Source organism: Marmota marmota, unplaced genomic scaffold, assembly GCF_001458135.2.
Source record: "Marmota marmota marmota unplaced genomic scaffold, marMar, whole genome shotgun sequence".
Classification (NCBI taxonomy): domain Eukaryota; kingdom Metazoa; phylum Chordata; class Mammalia; order Rodentia; family Sciuridae; genus Marmota; species Marmota marmota.
In genome coordinates, this window is record NW_026000101.1 from 15,089,681 (window position 1) to 15,091,321 (window position 1,641).

Sequence of the window (1,641 nt, forward strand, 5' to 3'; positions counted from 1 at the left end):
TACAAACTTAGAACTACTGCTGACAGCACAGCAAATCAAATGGGCAAGACCAATAAATCATTTCCTTATTTTATTGTTTTCCACTCTGGAAACAACCAAAAAGGTTTTATTTTGAAAAAGAAAAAAAAAAAATTGTGGTGAAAAGCCAGCTGCCTTTCTGAGCGCGAAGTCGACAGGCAGGGCCTCTGGGCCCAGCCAACTTCAGTTGACTTCGTCCCTCTGCACAGCTCCTGGGATTCTCAATCTATTCGAGCTACGCATTTCTTCTACCGGTCCGCGGACAGACTGCAAGATGGATGAACGGTTAAATACACAGTCACTACCACTTGGAAGAGGCGGGGGTGGACCGCCAGGCTGACAAAGACCAAATTTCATAGACTAAGGTCCAAGACCCAGGGATCACACTGACGGAAACGGAAGACCCTGAGGGGGTTGGGGATTGGAGGAGGGGCAGGAAACGGAAACGGGGTACCGGAAGTGGCGGTTGGTGGCCGCTTCAGAATGGCTGAAGCTGTGCAGTTTGCGGCTGAATCTCTCGCGGGTGGCAGGGCACGAGCTGCGCGCACAGTACTCGATCAGGTGGTGCTCCCGGGTGAGGAGCTGCTGCTGCCGGAACAGGAGGATGTGGAAGGCCCTGGTGGTGCGGGGGAGCGACCGTTGCGCCTTAATGCTGGGACGCGCTCGCGGTTATGCGTAGTGTGTGGCCCCGGCTTGCGGCGCTGCGGCGACCGCCTGCTGGTGACAAAGTGTGGCCGTCTCCGTCACAAAGACCCCGGGAGTGGCAGCAGTGGTGGTGTTTACTGGGTGGACTCGCAACAGAAGCGGGTGAGCTGGGACTTCGGAGGGGCAGTGTGGTAGTGAAAGTCTAATCCTGCGCCTGGGAGACTTCCTGGAAGAAGCAGGGCCGGGGCCCTGGAGCCCTCATTTTGTCAAGGTTCGCTTAGAGGCATTGTAGTCTTTTGCTTACCTCTGTCCTTTTTAGAGGGACTACGAACAATAGAAACGTTGCTTGAGAAGAGCGATCAGGAGAGAAAGCCTCTAGAGACCCTGTGTCATGATTGTCTTCAAAACCCAAAGGTCAAGAAGCTGTAGGCTTGCCTTTGGAATCCCAGAGGGCAGGACCAGCTTCAGTGAATGGAAGTCACAGGGAGTTAAAATGCTCTTAGAATAATTAAGAACTTTTATATAGAAAAAAATATCTTGACAATGGAATGGTCTTCCTTGGCTTTAAGCATCCCTGTGCTACTTACTGCTCCTGTGTGCAACAGAAGTTAGGGCTTTCTGTAATAATGCTTAAGTATGGGATATTGCCTCAAATTAACAGACTATCAGAGACTGCAAAGCCGGGCTGGGGGCACGGGCCTGTTGTCCCAGCTACAGAGGAGGGTGAAGTATGAGGATCACCGGAGCCAGGAATTTGAGATGAGCCTGTGCAAGGTAGACCCTGCTAGGTGCTGTAGTGCACGCCTGTAATCCCAGCAACTTGGGAGGCTGAGGCAGAAGGATTGTAAATTTCAAGACCAGCTTCTGCAACGTAGTGAGACTTGGCCTCAAAAGGGGGTGAAGATTGCCCTGGGGATGTAGGTCCTAGATAAAAGACCCTTGCACTTGATCTCTAGTACTATGGGTACTAGGGGGGGG

The 1,641-nt window shown here is 52.0% G+C and overlaps 1 protein-coding gene across 4 annotated transcripts in view; it reads left to right on the plus strand.

Moving 5' to 3' along the window:
* The first annotated feature begins 456 nt into the window (after positions 1 to 456).
* Exosc3 (exosome component 3) overlaps positions 457 to 1,641 on the plus strand; it is a 5,306-nt gene continuing 4,121 nt past the window's right edge. For 3 of the 4 annotated variants that reach the window (XM_048783352.1, XM_048783351.1, XM_015492300.2), the window contains exon 1: positions 457 to 825. In XM_048783352.1, the coding sequence (XP_048639309.1) occupies positions 502 to 825 (324 nt within the window). In that variant the 5' untranslated portion in view covers positions 457 to 501. The remainder of the gene's footprint in view (positions 826 to 1,641) is intronic. The other variant, XM_015492299.2, reaches the window with a different exon arrangement.